This window comes from Heloderma suspectum, chromosome 13, assembly GCF_057233095.1.
Source record: "Heloderma suspectum isolate Gila_16-S chromosome 13, 16-S_ref, whole genome shotgun sequence".
Classification (NCBI taxonomy): Eukaryota; Metazoa; Chordata; class Lepidosauria; order Squamata; family Helodermatidae; genus Heloderma; species Heloderma suspectum.
In genome coordinates this window covers 20,155,120-20,172,776 of record NC_139470.1, presented here as the reverse complement: position 1 = coordinate 20,172,776, position 17,657 = coordinate 20,155,120, and the positions used below count along the sequence as shown (strand labels likewise).

The 17,657-nt window shown below is 51.5% G+C and overlaps 1 protein-coding gene across 1 annotated transcript in view; it reads right to left on the bottom strand.

The window, feature by feature from the left end:
• KSR2 (kinase suppressor of ras 2) overlaps positions 1-16,228 on the bottom strand; it is a 349,744-nt gene extending 333,516 nt beyond the window's left edge. The window contains exon 1 of the mRNA XM_084819248.1: positions 15,894-16,228. Coding sequence (XP_084675374.1) covers positions 15,894-16,115 — 222 coding nt within the window. The 5' untranslated portion in view covers positions 16,116-16,228. The remainder of the gene's footprint in view (positions 1-15,893) is intronic.
• Between the last annotated feature and the right edge of the window lie 1,429 nt (positions 16,229-17,657).

Below are 17,657 nucleotides of genomic sequence, written 5' to 3'. Positions count from 1 at the left end.
TCTCCAGGGTTTCAAACAAGAGTTTTCCAAGCCCTACCTGGCCTGCTTGCACTTGGCTGCCTATATGCTTCCAAGCCCAATTCAAAGTGCTGGCTTTGACCTATAAAGCCCTACTTGGCTCAGGACCACAGTACCGGACAGAACGCCTCTCCTGGCATGAACCAACCCATATGCTACGCTCTGCATCTAAGGGCCTCCTCTGGAAGCCTCCTCTGAGGGAGTCTCAGAGGGCAGCAACAAGGGAGAGGGCCTTTTCAGTGGTGGCTCCCCATTTATGGAATAATCTCCCTGAGGAGGCCCACCTGGCACCAACACTGTCATCTTTTCAGCACCAGGTTAAAACTGCCCTCTTCTCTCAGGCATTTGGCAGCGTATAATGAGTGTCTTGATTTTTCTCTGGCTGATGGTTTTAGATTGTTTTAGATATATGTTGTTGTGTGTGTTATTTGTTTTATGTCATCACGTGAATGGTTTTTTATATTTTATATAATGCATTTTAATGGTTTTTAATTTTTGTGAACCACCCAGAGAGCTTCAGCTATGAGGAGGTATAGAAATAGAATGAATGAATGAATGAATGGTCAGGCAGTGCTGGCTGCAGGCTTTGGAGGGCCCTTGGGCAAGGCACCCTCCATGGGCCCCCTCCGTCAGTGAGTCTCCCTTCTCACTGCCATGGTCCCCAGCTGCTCTTGCAATTCATCCTCGTCCTCATCATTGCTACAACTTGCTTGCTTGACAGGCAGAGAGGCAGAGCAAGTAGACAATGGCATCTGCTGGTCCTCCTTCTCACCACCACCGTTGTCTGGGGCAGAACGAGAGGCAGGTGAAGAAGCAGGCTGTGATGGTGAAGAGGAGGAGCAACTCCAGGGGGCTCTTGTCAGTGGGCCCCTGCTGCATTGTGGGCCCTCCGCAGGTGTCAGGATTCCTTTAGCCCCCGCTTTATTTCAACGCCAAAGACAAAACACAGACGAGAGGCTTCAGTCTACAGCTTTTAATCCATTACTTCACAGGGTCGTACAGATGCAAATTCTCAGTGGCTCTCAGTCTACAAAGGAATGCCTTCAGGGGAATTCAAAAGGTAGTTAAGAGAGTTGCCCACCATTTGAAGAGGAAGGCGGTCTCACTAGCTTAACTTAAGGGAGGGGGAGGACCCTCTTGTCAGGGTCGGATCAGAGCCCATAGAGCCCCAAAGCAGTTCTGATTCTGAGGAAGAGATAGAAACCATGGGAGAGGAACCCGCGCGCTGTTCAGAGGTGCTGCTGAAGGGACAGTCCCTCCCTGCTCAAGTTCATGAGAGTGGTAGTGACCCTGGCAGGCAGGGGGAGGGACAACTGAAGCTTCGGGACGCTAGGCGCCGGCGAAGGGGCAAGCGGGAGAAGGAGGGCGCTGAGAGGAGGTGCTCAGCCCGCTTGGCGTGACATCAACAGCTGCGCCCTGATGCCCCACAGGAAAGGGGCGGACTTTTACCACCTAGCCCTTAAATCCAGAGGTTTCCTGCCTCTGTCTTCCAAATGGAGATCAACTGATTTCACTAAGGCTAGAAACCTCTGGTAGGCAGCTCTCTAAAGTTTCCCTCATTAGGCTCGTGCAATTAGCATCTGTAAGCATCATTAGGTTGAATGGAAATAAAGCCTTGGAAAAGAGCCCTATCATCTGTGTGTTGATTCTGGCTACTTGAGGATTTCAGAAGGCAGCAAGGGGGCTCCTGACACCTTTCTCTCATGAGGCTTCTGAGCGCAGCTTCTCATGCAAGGCTAATCGGGTAGACCATCTAAGCTCTGCCCCTTCCTTCTCTCTCTTTGCTCTGCACTTGCACCTGGCATCTATTAAATCAGACTCCCCAAAACCCGCCTCTTTCTGTTTGCTGTCTCTCACAGGGGTGTGTGAAGAGGAACCCTCATCCTCAGCCAGCTGAGCCTTTGTAACCTGCGAAGCCGGCCCAGTCATGTCTGGACTAGCCTGGGAAAACACCTCCCCCATGTCTGGCGGTTCTCCTTCAGGATCTGAACTTCTATCACACTCCCTGCACTCAGAAACAGTCCTGACAACAGGTGCCCAACCATGCCTGCCCTGAGACCAAGGGCTCATCTAGCCTACTATCCTATTTCCTGCATGTAAATGTGGAGGGAGCATGGCAGGTACAGCACCTGCTTTGTATGTCGAAGGTCGCAGGTTCAGTCTCCAGCATCTCCAGTTAAAACCATCAGGAGATTGGAACAGACCCTGCTGGAGATCCATTGCGAGTCAAAGTAGACAGAAGCAAAGCAGACAGAGTAGGCTAGAGGGACCAATGGTTTGACCTAGGATATGATAGCTTCCTATGCTCCAATGGCCTGCGATGGCAGGAGACAGTGGCATCTGCTGGTCCTCCTTCTCACACCACCGTTGTCTGGGACAGAACCAGAGGCAGGTGAAGAAGCAGGTTGCAATGATGGAGGAGGAGCAACTCCAGGGGGTGCTTGCTAGCGGAGCCCTACTGGGTATAAGTAGGCCCTCAGCGATTTCCCAGCCATGCCGATCCCTGACATCGGCCCTGATGCCGAAGATAGAGCCTGAGATCTTTTGCATGCAAAAGAGGTGCTCTGCCACTAAGCTACAGCCCCTCCCTAACTGAGCCATGGGCCAAAAGGCATTTCTCATCTATTTGCAAGGCAGATTTACAGTGCAATAAACATAGCTTTGCAACATTTGCATTTCTCTCCATATAATGGAGAGACAGAGCCTAGTGTGTTACTAGAGATGGATGAATCTGTCTCGCTTTCTGTAACATTTGCATTTTTTTTTTTTGCCGAGCACAAGTGTGTTCTATCCTGTTGCTGCATCAGCTTGCAATTTCTTTAAACGAAGTCTGGATTTTCGCACGCATTTTCGTGCACATGCAAATTCATAAGCATTGTTGTATGCATGTCCCTTAATGTATGCATGTCCCTTAAAGTATGCATTTTCTGCAAGCAATTTCCTGTATCCCTTTTTGTATACTATGTCCACGAATTTGCACGTTTTTGTGTGCAACGTTTGCTTGGGAAACTATGTGGCAAAATTCTGAGAAATGCGACAATCGAAGGATAACCACATTCCTGTTCATGTATTCATTTGGGAAGCGCAATTAGGATGGTTTGTGTTAAAATGCAAACCAAGCAGATTTTCCCCCATCCCTACTCTTGCCACACGGCTGCCACCATAACTGGCATCCCTGTGGTTACTGTGTATCCCTGGCTCAGTTCAAGATGGGACAGAGGCCATGGCTCAGTCACAGAGCCCCTGCTTTACAAGCAGAAGGCCCCAGGTTCAATCAGCGGCCTCTCCAGGTAGGGCTGGAAAAACTCCTGCCTGAAACCTTGGAGAGCCGCTGCCAATCGGTGTCAACAATATTGGGCCAGATGAACTAATGGAGGTGACTCTGTGTAAGGCAGCTTCCAACGTTCCTATGATCTTCAGCTCACGAAGCATGGACTCTCCCACTGAGTTGCAAGCTCTCCCCTAATGCAAGGGTGAACTGTGTAACAAACACACATCAAATTTAGCCCTGGCCTGTGGCAGAGAAAGCAGTGGGACCTTCTTTATAGACACCAATGAGTGGGATTATCTGCTGTTGCAACTTGCTAAAGATAGTCTGGTCATACAGCTGTGAAACACCACTGTTTTTGTGAACATCCCCATTTTAGGAGTAAGACCTATAATATGGTCCAATACTGCCAGAATGATATTCCCTGCTGAACATGGAATCAACCCGGGGGACATAAAGGATGCCTTTATCCCTTCGGTTTCATTCCAGCCTAAAAATGTGAATTCTGATAAAACTGACTCCACACAACACTGTGTCCATGTGTGAATGCGGGTGTCCCCATTTCACTGGTTCTTGGAACAATCAACAACTCTTAACTAGTTCCTTAACTAGCCATAGTGATGGCTATGTACCCAGGGGCTGTAGCGTAGCAGTAGAGCAGATGCTCTGCAAGCACAAGGTCCCAGGTTCGATCCCCGGGATCTCCAGGCAGGGCTGGGAAAATTCCTGCCTGGAACCCTAGAGAGTTGCTGCCGGTCAGTCTCAACAATACTGGCCTAGACAGACCAAGAGCCTGGCTCAGTATATGGCAGCTTCCTATGTTTCTAGGGACTGAGGACCTTTAGAGTCCTTAATGGCCTGTGATCTCCATATATCGAAGAACATACGCACAAATGGCCTCTCAAAATTCTCCAGCCTATTTGTGGGCAAAGAAATGGGGACAATTTCATAGGGATATACGAAAATCACTTACCTTTCGGGAATTATGCTGATGGTGGGGGGGGGGCACTCCGTCCTTCCCCCCGGAATCCTGGCCAGCTGACTGTGCTCCGCAGCAATTCTGCGGAGCCGCCGGCCGGCTCCGCCAGCAGCCGGACATCCGGCCACTGGCTAGCAGGGACGCAAATGGCGGCAGCCGTAGCCACCACCGTTTGTGTCCCTGCAGTCAGCCGTGATAGGCTACGTAAATCTTTACGTAGCCTATCACGGCTGATTTAAAAAACAAAACAAAACACGCGCATACGCAAATGGTGGCGGCCATGGCCACCGCCATTTACGTTCCTTATTTTGGCACGTCTTAGTCTACGTAAACATTTACATAGACTAAGACGGCGAAAATAAGGGGAACACAAATAGCGTAGCATCTACACTATTTGCGTTCCCCTTATTTTCGCCATCTTAGTCTACATAAATATTTACGTAGACTAAGATGTGCCAAAATAAGGAATGCAAATGGCGGCGGCCATGGCCGCCACCATTTGCATACGTGCGTGTGGGTTTTTTGTGTGTTTTTTAAGTCAGCCGTGGTAGGCTACGTAAACATTTACGTAGCCTATCACGGTGGTTTTTTTAAAATCTAGCCATGATAGGCTACGTAAATCTTTATGTAGCCTATCACTTCTTTTGTTTGCTTTTTTTAACCTGGAAATGGCGGCGGTGGCAGCTGGTCGAAAGACTGGCCACCGCAACCAACGCCGCCAAACCACCGCCGGAGCCGCCACCGGAGCCGCCGCCGCCAGGAAGATCCGCCCAAGGTAAGTCCCATCCCGGGGGGTGACGGGCCGTTCCACCACTGATTTCGGGGGGGCGAATGCACTGGCATTCGGCCTCCCTGAGATCCGTGGCGGAACTTTCGTACATCTCTACAATTTCAGCAAATTTCTCCTGGGGGTCAGGGGAGAAATTCTCCAGCAGTTTCTCAGGGACAGGACTCACTATTGACAGGGGTTGTAGCACTGCTTCTCGCTTTTTTTCCTAAAGGTTTTTGGTTTACTGCACTGCTTCTGTAGGTGGCAACAGCATCCACTGTGTTGAGGCTTCCACTTTTGTGACGCAGACTTTTGAATTTCTTCTTGTGGTATTTTCGAGCTTACTTAATCACTACGAGGTGGCCGAGGGTGCTGGGTGTGTTTTCTCTCTCTATTACGCATCCACTACGAGGTGGCCGAGGGTGCTGGGTGTGTTTTCTCTCTCTATTATGCATCCACTACGAGGTGGCCAAGGGTGCTGGGTGTGTTTTCTCTCTCTATTACACATTTTTCCATTGCTCTGCAGCCTCCCAGGCCACCTGCACTTCCTGAACTGAAAAAGGCCCATGGGAGGAATGGCCTCACGATGTCTTCCTCATGATGGTTTTAACTGAAGTGTGGGAAGCTGAGGAGGCTACAGGCTGCCGCAGAGATGATTGTACAATGAAAGACAGGACACTCGTGCACACTCCTCGGCCACCTCACAAGTAAGCTAAGCACAAGAATCCCAAACCTAACCCATGAGAATTTATCTGGAATTTCTCCTCCTTTGAATTTCTTTTCAAAAGCCATTTCTTTTCTATCAAATTAAATGAGAATGGCCAAAACAAATGTGGGAGAAATTTTCAGCACAGTGCTAATAAAAATGGAGTTTGCTTCTGCTGCCCTGATGCAAAGCCTATTTACTTGGAAATAAGCACTTTTTTCTTTGCTTTTTATAGAAAAGGATAATAAAATGAGCGTCTGTAACTATGTCTGTGCCTGCCCTCTGACTATATTTTTTTAAAAAAAGAAGAGGAAGAGGAAGGAGGAGGAAGGAGGAGGAGGAGAAAGGAGGAGAGAAAGGAAGAGGAGGAGGAGGAGAGAAAGGAAGAGGAGGAGGAGGAGAGAAAGGAAGAGGCAGAGGAGGAAGAGGAGGGAAAGGAGGAGGAGGAGGAGGAGAGGAGGGAGAGGAGGAGGAGGAGGAGGAAGAGGAGGGATGATGCAGCAACTGGTGTTGCCCCAGTGGGCCCCTGCATGCCCACACCAGCCTAAGTGCAAACAACTGACCTATTTGCTGCTGTAGCCATCATTGATCACTCCCCAGCTGATCATTTGGGGGACACCCAAGCTGTGTGGCTCTCAGCGTCAGCCCTGAAATCCAGCCCTAGCTGCACCACTGGGGATGTAATAAAACATCCATGGCACCTGGGCAGCAACAGAGGAACTGAAAACAAAGTGCTGTCTCCACCAGTCACTCAGTGCGGCACAAAGTGCTATCTCCCCCAATGATTCAGCAAAGCAGACATGCTTTCCACTAGTAGCATGGCATGGTTCAAAAGCAACCACACAAGTGAGAAGTGATCAAGGAAACAAGCACCTGTGTGTAAAGCTAATGTGCCAGTTTTATTCAGCAATCTGATGATCAGCCACGTGAACTGCAGCTACTAGCAAGGTGCTTTTGAACTGCAGCTACTAGCAACATGCTTTGGGGGACTCCTATTATGGGTTTCACTGACACCTTCATGGGGAAGTCTCAGCATCAAATACCAGCTTGTGAGAGTGGCGAAACCTCCCCACCGTCCTGGTCTGGTTTCAAGTTCAGAGTCAGTGGAGGATGAGCTGGCTGAATTAGGGGCTGCTGCAACACCAGCTCAGGAACTGGACCAGATTCCTGATACTGAAGCTAGGGCGGTCAGGAGCTACAGAACCCAAGCCAGGACTCTCTCATGGATGCCTTCCTCCCAAGCCTGTCAAGTATTTCCTGCTCCACCAGCCCTGCACAGGGAGCACACTAGGCAGGAAGCCACAGAAAGGAAGAGAAGCTACAAAAGCATCGTCACTGACACAGGAACATCAGAAATAGAGGGAACAAGTGGAGCCCTGAAACAAAACGCTGCTTGTGTGTTGTGGAAGCCTTCAACGCTCCCCCTTCCCGAGTTGGGGGGAGGCTTGCCTTCAGGCCAGGGGAAAAGTCCCTTAAGGATTCCCACTCTTTAGACAAAGGGGTGGAATTTGGGAGGGGTAAACTCCATGGGAAGACTCCTAAGGCCGCAGTTCATCTCCAGCCTTTGTCAAAGCAAGTCGCTTACTTGGAGCTTTCCATGGTGCTGCAACTCTCAGCCTGCCTTGCTTCATGGGTACCTGCTATGGATGAATCAGAATGCCCATAAGCTCCCTTCCTGCCAAAGATCCCACAAAATAATAGCAAAAATACTCACAAAGGGTGATAGGATCCTAACAGCCGACCTGCCCCATGCCTTCAAAGCTCCCCCTACTCTAGTGGGGATGCTTTCCCACTCTGGGCAGCCTCCACACACACACACACCCTGCGGAACGACAGCTTTGAAGGGTCCCACAACACACAAGCAACAGGGCTCTCCTTCTTCCCTCTATTTCTGATGTTCAGGCATCAGTGCCGATGTTTACGTAGCCAAAATGGCACCATCCATGCACAAAAGAGAGGTATCAGCAGGCTTGGGAGAACCCTAAGGTCTGGAGAAGTACAAAACGTCTGCTGGAGGAAGCAGGTTAGGGAAGGCTGACATAGCCTTCTGCCAGCTCAGTTTTGTATGCCAGCGGCAACCCTATCTGGAGCAGACAGAACTGCCCTCAGTTACCCATGCACTAACAGGACCCCTGTAACGCTCTTTACATGGGACTGCCTTGAACGATGGCTCAGAAACTTCAATTGGTGCAAAATCTGGAGGCCAGTAAGGGCCAGAAAGTCTAGACATGCAACACCGTTTTTGCACCAGCTTGCACTGACTACCAGTATGTTTGGGGGCCCAATTCAAAGCATTGGTATTAACCTTTAATGACCTAAATGGCTTTGGGATTAGGTTACCTGAAGGACCACCTTCACCTGCCTTCGTCCTGCCCATACACTACCAGAACTGCTCTGGAGGTCCTACTCATGCGCCTACTGGTAAAATTTGTTAGACCAGTGAGCATGAGAAACAAGCCCTTCACAGTGGTGGCCTCTATAGTTGTGGAACTTCCTTCCAGTTGATTTACACTTAGCCCCTGCAGTACAGGGCTTCAAGGAGGTCTTGAAAACATCTCTTCACTGCAGCCTTTCCATCAAACTGAAGGGCTTGTGTAATTCACAGCAGTCCTCCTCTTAGGAAGCCTACAACTCTCAGATCTTGTACCATTCTTCTTTGTATGTCACTTAAGGGCTCTTTTTTTGGTCTTTTTTAAAGGCTTAGCCCTAAAAAGCAGCGTATAAATATTGTTTTTACTGAGCTGAGTTGAATAATAGGTGCAATTACATTTTTGCCACATATACACAACCGTGCATCTACCAAAGTTCTATGAAACTACCACGTGTCCAGTTTTGAAGTCAGAAAATGACTTCAACCATCCCGAGAGGGAAATTTTATAAAACTGTTTTCCCTCTCCCCACACTTAAAACCACAACAGACTAACACAGGTTTTTGACGGCAAATTCTATGTGCCATTAACATCTCAGGGGAAATTTTGCAAGGTTGGATTGATGCTGTTGTATGATAAAGCCAATGACACAATATATGTTTTCCCTTCAAAAGTCAAGGCTGCTTAGTTCATCTATTTAACCCCTAGGCTGTCCTTGATAAAGAAAAAAATGGCGATGTTTAAAAAAAACATCTTGTCCACAACAATTTGGTGGTTTCCCTCTCAAGCACGTCTTGCTTACAGCTTGGTAAATACTGAGAACCTTTTGCTTTCCCCACAATCACATCCTGGTGTCTTAAGCCAGGGCCAGCTGTTGGGTAGGAGTGTGCAAGCTGTTTGCCTCCATGTATGCACTACTTGCATGTGTGTAAATAAATAAAACAAATATTACCCCCCCACAAGTCTTCAGTGCTCTCTCCTCCAAAAGGAAACCAAATCCAGGCATCGCTACCCCCTGAACAGGGTTTTTCTTTAATTTGCAGCCAGAGACAAAAATGTGCAGTTCCAGGGGGTGGGGTAAAATGTGCAGTTCCAAAAGAACATTTGTGCAGTTCAAAATGCCAAGATGTGCAAAAGTTACATTAATGTTCCCAAATTCCCAGTTCTGAGGATTTTCTCCCACTCTGTGTAGGCTTCTAAATGCCATCCAGCCCTAGACTGCAGGCCCTGAGAGCTTCTCCGAAATGCAATTTGGCATTCGGGCTGAAAGAGGTCCAATACCCCTGCCACAGAGAAAGACTTGCCTTCATGTCATGCTTCTGAATGTCCTGGAAGCATTTGGTTAGTGACCAGTGGAACATAGGAAGCTATCATATACTAGGTCAGTTCATTGGACCCTCTAGCCTACATTGTCTACTTTCTCTTTGACTATCTTTGCCTAGCAATGGATCTCTGTCAAGGTCCTTTCCCATCAATGGATCATTTTAACTGGAGATGATGGGGACTGAACCTGCAACCTTCTACATACAAAGCAGGTGCTCTACCACTAAGCTATGCTCCCACCCCATTATATGTGCGAAACAAGATAGTAGGCTAGATGGGCTCTCAGGGCTGGCGCCAAGGTTAGGCATGGTTGGGCACCTGTCAAGGGCCCACATTCCAGCACGGGCCACTGACAAGGGCCCCCTTGACATGCTCCTCCTCTTCACCATTGCAACTTGCTTGTTCACCTGCCTCTCACTCTGATCCAGGCAATGGTGGTGGTGAGAAGGAGGAGCAGCGGATGCCACTGCTTACTTGCTTACTTGCCTGCCAAGCAAGCAATAGCAACGATGAGAAAGAGGAGGAGGGCCAAGAGCAGATGGTGACAATGGTGGTGAGAAGGCAGACTTACTGACGAAGGGGACCCACGGAGGGTGTCTTGCCCAAGGCACTGCAAAAACCTGGAGCTACCCCTGCTTGGTCTGATCTGGCAGAGCTCTTCATAAGTTCTTTTGCCTAAGGAACATTTGTCTGTGCACAATGGAGATCTCCATTCCTTGCTGCTGGTCCACAGCATCTGGTAACCAGAGGCACACTGCCCCTGAACACTGAAAGATGTTCTGATGTTCTGATGCCTTCTGATGTTCTTCAGCTACAGCTATAAGTGCTGTGACAATCCAGTGTGGGCACAGCTTTCATGTTATAACTTGTATTCCCCTAGCTCAGGGGTCCCCAACACCATGGCACCCACCTCCAATGGCACTCACAAACCTCTCCACTCCCTGCCCCCTTCAAAAAAAAGTTTTACTAAAAAAGTATTATGGCACCAGGTTCTCCTTCCTGTTCCTGAACCTGTGGTTGATCAGCTGTTCAGCAGGCAGGAAAAGAATGCAAGGCAAAGGGGTAGGGAGGGGAGAAAGAGTGAGGCTAGAGGCTAGGATGGGGAAGAAATAGTGAGGTAAAGGGGGAGAGAAAGAACAAGGCTAGGGATGAGGAAGGGAGAGAAAGAGCAAGGAGAGGGGCTGGGGGAGAGAAATAGTGAAGCTACTGGCTGAGAGTGGAGAGAAACAGCAAAAGAAAGGGGGAGAGAAAGAGCAAGGCTGGGGATGCGGAAGGGATAGAAAGAGCAAAGAAAATAGCAAGGAGAGCTTTGGGTATTGGGCGGTATAGAAATGTAATCAGTAAATAAGGGAAAGGGTTGTGGGAGAGAAATAGCAAGGCTAGAGGCTGGGAGCAGGGAGAGCGAGCAAAGGGGAAACATCTGCATGGACAGAATAAGATTGGGCAGGCCAGGAAGCAACTCTTTCCATTTCCCGCTCCCTCCCAGCCTTGCTATTTCACTCCCCCACTTCTTCACTAGCCAGGCCCCCACAGCAGCCATTATCTGAATAACCACATCTGAATAGCCACATCCTCCATGGGAGCCATTTTGTGGTGGTGCCCACAGCAGTTTCTCAAATTCCCAAATGTGCCCATGGGTCCAAAAGGGTTGGGGACCACTGCTCTAACTGAATGGTCACAAAATTGATAATCTGCATTAACTTCTGTTCAATCACATCGACTCACAACAGCAAGTCTCCTGCAGGATGCAACCATGCAGCGGCAGCAGCAGCAGCAAAGGAAGGTGAAGGGGATGGGATGAATGACCCAATGGCCCTTTCAATGGAATGCTGTTGACATTTTAATATTTTTGATCTAGAAACAGATCATAGGAAGCTGCTGTATTCCAGGCCAGGCAATTAGTCCATTTAGCCCAGTATGATCTACTCTGATCGGCAGTGGCTCTCAGGCAAGCAGAGGATTTTGCTGTCTCCTGCTCCCTGACCTTTTTAACTGGAGATGCCAGGGATCGAACCTGGGACTTTCTGCATGTAAAAACAGGTGCTCACCCTGAGCACCCTTCCCCTAATAATAATCAAATTCAGTATACTGGACATCAACAGAACTCTTTGCAATCATCATTGAAGTTTACCCAAACTTTCAACTCTGCAATTGCTTTGGGTGTTCATTTGGATCAACAAGGTGCTGATGTCGGCACATCTGCATATGCTCCAATTGGACACTATGGCCTGGTCCACATGCTAACAACCACCCAGAGTATGGGTTGTTGCCTTACCCAGAGTTTATCAAGCGTTTACCATGATTTGTCTGCCCGCAAATCGTACAACGCACAGGTTGTTTTTTAAAATGCCTTTGCGGCACTCTGGTACTCTGTAGAGCAGCTGGGGTTGTTGTTTTTACCACTCTTGCCCACCACCTCTGTAGTCTGGCAAACCAACCCATGAAAAGCCATGGTTCTGGGTTCACATGTAACAAACAACTCAGAGTTCACAACCCAACCAGGAGTTCTCTTCCTGGGTTGTTTGTGGTTAACAACCCACAATTAACCCATAGTTCTGGGTTCATACATAACAACAATTCAGTATTCAACAACAACCCATACTCAGCCCATACTCTGGGTTGTCATTACATGCGAACCAAGTCAACTTGCACCAAGCTTCACAACTAAGCTGCCTAATCGTATCAAACCAAATGACCCAAACAGCTCAATATGGCCTTACCTTAACCATTAGCACTTATCCCGCACCTACAACCTGCTTCACATGTGACAAATTTGCAGATATATACCACAGATGCTTTCATTGTGACAACCATCGTACATGTGACAACCATCATGTGTGAATGCAATGGACTTGCATATCAGGCAGATAAACTGATTATGGCAGTGGAATTGCCAGTAATTCCCTGTCAAATGTACAGACAGTAGCTAACCTGGATTTGCTGCTGTGTAAAGCATGACATGGCCCTCAGTAAGAAGTGTTCTTCGGACCTCAATGCCCATGATGCTTTTATACCTGGAGATGCCAGAGATCAAGCCTGCAAAGAATGTACTATACCGATGAGCAATGGACACACAGATGAATATCTTCTCTGAAGAAAGGCACATGTTACAGCAGTCTTGCTGAACCTAAACTCATCTGGGGCCTGTCAGTGACTGGCCAGGAGGATGCCTGGGAAGGGAATCCTATGAGTGCCCCCTTAAGTTCTATAGTAGAAGAAAGGTGGAGATAAGTATTCATTTAAGCCTCAGTTACGCTTCTTTGGTCTGTCAGCCAGCATCTCCACTAACGGATGTGTGAGATAAGCCATTTACATCTGGAGTTATATTAAAGAAGGCAGCAAAAGAGGGTGACTGTAATTTCATCAAGTTATACAAACCCAGCTAGATCAGACTGAGGATCCAACTAACTGAGCATACTGCTTCCTACAGCATCCTGTCATGACACCCAGCCCTCAGGTTTTCCAGTATGCAGCAGAAGATTCTGGCAAGGATGAGGTACAGGCTACTTCCTCAGGGGTAGGATGATCAGTGACTTATTCAAGGCCCTCCTGGTCAGAAGATACAGCTCTGTCATTGTCCTCTGTCTCTGAGAATGAGTGCCGAGTAAAACCTCCATCTGCCCAGCCTCACAGAAGGCTACAAAATTAGGTGGGGGCCCTTTAACAATCCAGTCAGGGCCCCCAGAAGTGGCAAAAAGGGCCACACTACAGTTCTTGTCAGCCTTCATAAGATTTCAGTTGGCTTTAGCTCCTTGCTGAGACAACAGCCTCCTATTGTCCTAGTAGGGGAGAGTTCCAACCAGAAGGACCCACTTAGAGCTATCCAAGGTCCTACTTTCTTCCTGCCTTGATCTTGCTACCAGCTTCCCTTGCAAGCCTCAAAATACCACAGAATGGGACAAATCCAGATAGATGCAACAATCTTCCCCTATTGTTTGTCAAGGCATCCAGTGTTTAGAGACAGACTGCCCCCGGAGCTGGAAGTTCCACTCAGCTACCATGATTCTGACAGCTCCTTTTAAAAAGCTATCTAAGCCAGTGGGTATCTTGACCCCAACAACAAAACTAAACCAGACCTTAGAAGATGCTTCATACATTTATGCAGGAGCCAGGTTCCACAAATGCCCCACAAGTATTTGCTGCAAGGAACGTGTAGAGCACAAAGGGGGGGGGGGGACTGAAGCCTACTAAACACTCAACGCATGCTGCAGGATAAGCCTCCATTGGCCAAGTATTCAAAAATGCATGTCTGCTCTATGGAGTTTCCAACAATCTCTACCAACCAAGCTGTGAGCATGTTCCTGTCCCTTTAGGAGTTGCAGAGAAGGGAGGGTTTTGCCAGGTGTGAGTTTTGCCAGCCCAAGCCGTTGCAGCCGGAGGAAGCTGCAGCTGGCAAAATGTCTCCTTCTCAGCAGCTCTCAAGTCCCCACTCGGCCATGGAAGCTCACTGGGTGACTTTGGGCCAGTCACAGACTCTCAGCCCAACCCACCTCACAGGGTTGTTGTTGTGAGGATAAAATGGAGAGGAGGAGGATAATGTAAGCCGCCTTGGGTTCCTTGCAAGAGGAAAAAAGGCGAGGTATAAATGCAATAAATAAATAAATAAAGGTGGTTTGCAGGAGCTGAGCATAGCACAGCAGCAGGTCTCCTGTTTGGAATCATCCTTGGGGGGTTGCCAAGACCCAATCCTTGCAGGGGGGGCCCACGTAACTCCAAGAGCTGTCAGCCCTGCACCTCCTTGTAGCTGTTACTGCCTCTGCCCTTGCACCCTCCGAGATGAGGAGTGGAGCAAGGCCAGTGTCGAGGGTAGGCCTGGTCAAGCACCTGCCAAGGGCCACACCCAGCAGGGGCCCAGTGACAACAGCCTGCCGGAGTCACAAACTGCTCGTTCACCTGCCTCTCGCTCTGGCCCGGCCAACGGTAGCAACAAGGAGGAGGAGAAGCGGGTGTTACTGCCAACTCGCTCCCTGCCAGGCAAGCAAGGGGTAGCAATGATGAAAAAGAGGGTGAGGTACAACAGCAGATGGTGACCAAGGAAGAGGAGAAGGGAGACTCACTCAGCGGCCCCACTGAGGGTGTCTCACCCAAGGGCCTGGAAAACCTGGGAGCCAGCACTCAGACGGGGCTGCCTCCTCGGCTGGCCTCGTGCTCTCGCTCTGGGCAGTCCTGTAGATCAGGCCCAGAGGGAGAGGCAGAATGAGTGGGCAACTGTGACAGTAGTGTGGAGCGGGAGGGGGGAGATGGCATTGGGCCCAATCCCCCCCCCCCAAACCCACCTTGCAGCCAGCACCAAACAAGCAGAAACTGGCCTCTTGAAACCAGGAACAGCAAAGATGTTGCCAGGTGGACCAAAAGGCCACGGGGTCACAGGCTTGTTGTCAGAGTTTGGGGGGGGGGGTGTTGCATCCTCCTCCAGACCCTATGCAACCTTTGCGGATTCCTGTACAAACGGGGGGGGGGGGTCCTTCACAAGCCAGGCAGCTTTGCCAATTGCCAGTAAGGAAAGAAAGGAAGGAAGGGAGGGAGGGAGGGAGGAAGGAAGGAGAGAGAGAGAGAGAGAAAGAAAGGGGTGGGAGACAGAAAGGGAGCGATCCAGGCCTTCGGGTCAAAACATCGCATGTCGCCTGCCTCATGCGTGCCAAGCACGTGTCTCTGGTTCTCTTCCCCCCTCCCCGCACCCCGTGGTTCCCCAATCTCAACCACGCGTGGCAAACCCCACCCCCACACAGCCTCGCTTTTTTCTGTTCCCAAAAGGGCTGTCATTATCGCAGGCAAACACCCCCCCCCCTTACAAAGACACACGCAGAAGTCCCTCAATCCAATTAAGATACTTTTTTAATGGTTTTCTCTCTTGGTGCCTTCCTTCACCACCGCTGCCGCCAGCAGCCTCTTCTCTCTTCTTCTTCCACCCCCCCCCCGGGAGGGGGGGGGAGAGTCCACGGAGACGAGTTTATTTTTAACTCCCACTGCAAAGGCGGCCTTTAGGAATTACCACGACGGCGGGGAGTCTCTCTCTCTCTCTCTCTCTCCCCCCCCCCCCCCGTTCAGCCTCCTCCTCTTTCGCGTCGAGGGAGGGGGAGACGGTCTGGAGGAGGAGCGAACGGGCTGTGAGAAGTGGACGAGGAGGAAAGCCAGGGAGGGAGATCGTGGCCTTCTATACAGGAAGGGGGGGTCACAAGGGGGGGGTGGCATCCCCCCCCCCGAAAAAAGAAAGCGCAGTCTCCATGGCGCTCCCAGGCTCTCCTAGACACACACACACACACGCACGGTTTGCCTTATGCGTCCCTCGGTGGCGGAGCCGTCGAGGGTCCGGCTGAAAGAGCACCCTGGCCCGGGAGAAAGAGGCAGAGCCCTCCAGGTCTCCTTCTACCCTGCCCGTTCATTCATGGCACCCCCCCCCGCGGCACCCCCCCCCCCGCAATCCCCGTCGCCTCTCGGCCGCCCGCCCACCCGCCGCCTACCTCCAAGGTGCGGATCTCCTTCTGCGTGAGGTCGTTGGACGTGGCGCATTTGGTGCGCAGCCCCTCCAGGTTGGAGATGCTGATGTCGATCATGTTCTGGACCAGCTCGCACTGCTGCAGCGCTTTCTGCAGGCTCAGCGGCGGCGGCGGCGGCGGCAGGGAAGGCGGCGGCGACAGGAGCAGCGGCGGCGGCGGGTTCGCCGGCGCGGCGGCCTCATCCATCGCGCGCCCCTCGGCCGCCTCCTCCTCCTCCTCCTCCCGGATCAGGGGGATGGAGGAGCCGCTGCCGCCGCCGCCGCCGGCCCGCTCCCCCCAGCCAGCAGCAGCGGCGGCGGCGCGGCCGCCCCCTCCTCGCCGCCCCCACCGCGCCAGACCTCCCCGGAGCCCGCTCGCCGCGCGCCCGCCTCGGTCGCCCTCCCGGCTGCCGAGCCGCCTCCGCGCGACCCGATCTCGCTCGCTCGCTCGCGGCTTCTCTTGCCAGCCCCGCGCGGAGCGGCAGCCGCGCCTCCTCCCGGGGCGGGGGCGGGGCGGGGCGCTCTCCAGCCCCGCGGGGCAGCACGCCGAGAGCGTTCACACGGCCTCTCTCCCACGGCGAATGCTGATGCGCCTGGCCTGGAGGGAGCGGAGCGCAAACGCTCGCCGTGGAGGAGGCGGCGGAGGCGGCGGCGGCGCCCGCTGGCCGGATCGGGGCCCTCGCTTCCCCGCCGCCGCCGGCCGCTCGCCCGCAGCGCCCGCCGTTCCGCTCCCGCACACGTCCCGCCTTGTCCGTCGGCAGCGCGCGGCGCGCCGAGGCATCGCCGGCGACGCGGGGAGGGGTTGCCGCACGCGCGTCCCAGGCGGTCGCGGAGGGATGTTCCGCCAGGCCAATCGCGTTGAAGCGGAGGGATGGAGGGGAGGGGGCGCGCGAAGGGAACCCCAGAAAACTCGTCGGGGCGGGGGGGGCTCCTCGGCGTCGTAAAGGAAAGACTTCCCCTGAACACGTGCAGAGTGCCATTTGCCGCGCCGCGTTTCAGAACGGCGCCCAAGCTAGGGAGGCCCCGGTTCCCTTAGTTATTGTTTCTAGAAGTCCCGGGCGGCGAGGGGGGGGGGCACACGTGATTTGGATTAAATTGGGAAGGGGGAGCCTGGGGTGGGCTTGCGAATTTCAGTTAAGGCGTTCCTTGCCTTTCCACGCTTAGGAAGCTGGCTTGTATGGAACTACCTCCAACTACCTCAGGGCAGGTCATCCTTGGCATCTGAAAGGAAAGCCACTCTCCGAGCGTGTGCAGAGTGCCCTTTCCCACATCACACCCGAAGGGCGTTTCAGAGCTGCATTCAACTTAAGAGAGGCCAAAGGCAGCCCTGCTCCCCTTAGCTGTTCATGTTTTTTTGTTGTTGTTTAAAAAAAAAAAAAAAAAACAGGCTGGGGGGCTGATTTGGATAAAATTGGGAAGGGGGTGTCATAGGTGGGCTTATGAATTTCATTAAGGACTCCTTACTTTTCCACCCATAGGACCATTGGAAGCTGCCTTATACCGAGTCGAAGACTTGATCCACCTAGCCCAGTATCGTCGACACTGACTGGCAGCAGCAGCTCTCAGGAGGTTCAGGCAGGAATTTTTCCAGCCCTACCCGGAGATGCTGGGGACTGAACCTGAGTCCTTCTGCATGAAAAGCAGGGGCTCCACCACTGAGCTACAGTTCCGCCCAAATGGTTCCAGCTGAACAATCCCCCTATCTTTCTCCAGCCCTTTCTGCTACCCCACAATACTTCTTGACTGCAGA